Source organism: Pholcus phalangioides, unplaced genomic scaffold (assembly GCF_987345545.1).
Source record: "Pholcus phalangioides strain wild (caught in Gottingen) unplaced genomic scaffold, Ppha-v1.0 ptg000022l_1, whole genome shotgun sequence".
NCBI classification, from domain to species: Eukaryota; Metazoa; Arthropoda; class Arachnida; order Araneae; family Pholcidae; genus Pholcus; species Pholcus phalangioides.
The window spans coordinates 27,961,609-27,964,437 of NW_028301615.1; the positions used below are offsets into that span (position 1 = coordinate 27,961,609).

Here is a 2,829-nt window from a genome sequence, read left to right on the forward strand (position 1 = left end):
GGTATCAACATCTAGGCATGGGAACAAATGTTCGAATTTTACAGCAATATTTAGATATGTTCAAATGTATTCTTTATACGTTCAAATGTATTCTTTATACGTTCAAATGTATTCTTTATACGTTCAAATGTATTCTTTATATGTTCAAATGTATTCTTTATATGTTCAAATGTATTCTTTATATGTTCAAATGTATTCTTTATATGTTCAAATGTATTCTTTATATGTTCCTTAAATGTTCAAAATTTGTTCAGAAAACACTCTCTACCAGTTCCGGGAGTAAAAATACAATGTTTCATAAAATTTAACAAAAAAATCTAAATTTTTATATGGGTACCCTGTCTTCAAAAATCGAATAAGAAACTTGTTGCCCTGTCAATTGTGAGATCAACAAAAAAAATCCATGATTCTAAGGGCAATATTCACTAGGGCATCCAAATTCAAAAATCGGAGAAAAGTTGGAACACAACAGCGTAAAACGAATGGACTTTAAGAACCTACGGACTGCTTCCCTTCATTAATATCCTATTTTTCCTCCAAATTTTTTCTGGTTTTTGAAGAAAAATATGTCGGAGAGTATTGAACTTAGAAATGTGGATTTTTGTTGTTGGCCCAAAGAAAGACAGCGCAACAACTTTATAATTGAAAATTGCAGAGCAATAGGCCGTGAAAAAATTTAGATTTCTTTACTTTATGACACACACTGTATTTTGCCTCTCGAAACTGGCACAGAAAAACTTTTGAACAGTTTTCGTGCATTTTTTTTTAATTAGAACCATACCACTATGACGAACCCTTGAAGAGATAAACGCCGAAAACCCTGTGTAACACAGGACACCCCCTGTGTAATTTTTCCGAAATAAACTAAAATTATTTTCAATTTCAAACATATTTCACACCGAAATTTTCAACTTTCAATCACAAGGAATTGAACTCACATGTTATACGTAATTTTTCCCTTTATAATCATTTGTTGTTGTTAGGAACCATCGAGTCTATTCCGACTCCTGGTAACTCTATAGATCACGGCTCTCCAAGCTGTTCTGCCATTCACAGCATGTCTCAGCTGCGCTAACTTCAATTCCGATGCTTTACAACACCTCCTGTATCCATCCTGTGCTCGGTCTGCCTTTTACTCTCTTTCCTTCCAAGCATTACTATTTTTTCTAGAGATTTCTGTATGCATTATATGACCAAAGTAAGCTAGTTTCTGATTAGTGACTGTTGGTTCAGGAGAATAATCAGCCTTGACTTCTTCGATAACCCATTTATTAGTCCTTTTAGCAGTCCATGAAATTCTAAGCATCCTCCTCCAGCACTAAAGTTCAAAGGAATCAATTATTTTTTTTATCTGCTCTCACATCCATACATCAAGACAGCAAGGCCAACGCTTTTATAATCCTAATTTTTGTTTTCATTGAGATATCTTTGTCTTTCGTTATTATATTAAGCTTTCTCATGGCTGTTTTACCCAGAACTACTCGTCTTTTTATTTCTCCTGTGTATGTTCTCTCTTTTACAATTCTTGATCCTAGGAAATCAAATCCTTCGAAAATCTCGCCATCTAGTTGAAAACTGTGAATATCTGCTGTAGTCATGATCTTTGTTTTTTTGGTATTTCGATAGAGTCCAACCTTCTCACTTTCTGTTTTTACTCTTGATATGTTCTTCACATCCTCTTTAGATTCTGCCATCAGAGTTGTATCATCAGCATATCTAAGGTTGTCGATCACTCCACCTCCAATTTTAACACCTGCTTCCAATTCCTCTAAATCTGATGCTCTCATTATATATTCTCCATAGAGAGTAAATAAGCTTGGGGAAAGAATGTGACCTTGCCTAACTCCTTTTTTCAATTCCAAACCATTCAGTTAAACTTCTTACACTTGCGTCTTGGTTAATATTGAAATTTCTGATCAAGCAGACGAGGTGATTAGGTACTCCCATTGTTCCAAGAATGTCCCAAAGCTTATCATGATCAACACAGTCAAAGGCCTTTGTATAATCAATGAAACAAAAATATACTTTCTTTTGCTGCCTCCATTATCCATCTGATATTGGCAATTTCGTCTCTAGCTCCCTTATTTTTTCCGAAACCTGCTTCCTCTACTGCTAATTCTCTTTCAATAATGGTTTCTAGTAGAATCTTGCTGGCATGTGGTATTAGGGAGATTGTTCTGTAATTGGAGCATTTTCTAAGACCACCTTTTTTGTCAATGGGAGAGAATATAGATCTTTTCCAGTATTTGGGCTACTCTATTTTCTCCTAGTTTGTTGACGGAGTAACGCTAGTGAATCGGGGTACAATCATAATTACCCTTAAATACAGAAAAGAAAGAAATCAATTCAAAGTAACGCGAGAGAAAATTTCTGGAGTATAAAAATATTATTTTTACATTACTTTATTCGGAAATGCGTGAATTCTAAAAATTTTGTACGCGGTACGTAAACATATTCGCCCATGTTTTTAATGCATAAAAATATGTTTGCCGAAGAAGAAGAAGAAATATTTTTTCTTCTCTGAAAGAGCCATCGGCGGATTCCTGTTCGAATAACACTATCGAATTGCTGATGTGGGATCAGGTTCTATATATTTTTTTTTCGTTCCCTTCCTTTTCCTATATATTCATGTATATAAGCAGTACTTTACTATGTATAACGAACCTTTGAAGAAAGTGTTCGGTAAAAGATGGTATGAATGTAAGCGAGAGATAGACGTAGAAAAGAAAAATCAACATTCCTTATCTTTCAAGAGGGAGAGAGAGATGTTGTACATCTCTCTTTCTAAAACATCTCCAAGTTGTAAATTCCTATTGCAAATATTTACAC

At 34.3% G+C, this 2,829-nt stretch overlaps 1 protein-coding gene across 1 annotated transcript; it reads right to left on the reverse strand.

The window, feature by feature from the left end:
• Positions 1-1,370: 1,370 nt before the first annotated feature.
• On the reverse strand, positions 1,371-1,787 carry LOC149070131 (uncharacterized). The gene has a single exon (XM_089249277.1). It carries the CDS (start codon positions 1,785-1,787, stop codon positions 1,371-1,373), a length of 417 nt encoding a protein of 138 aa, XP_089105403.1.
• Between the last annotated feature and the right edge of the window lie 1,042 nt (positions 1,788-2,829).

Coding starts and splice junctions, on each gene's coding strand:
- LOC149070131 (XM_089249277.1), bottom strand. CDS start 1,787: ATGAGAGCATCAGATTTAGAGGAATTGGAAGCAGGTGTTAAAATTGGA.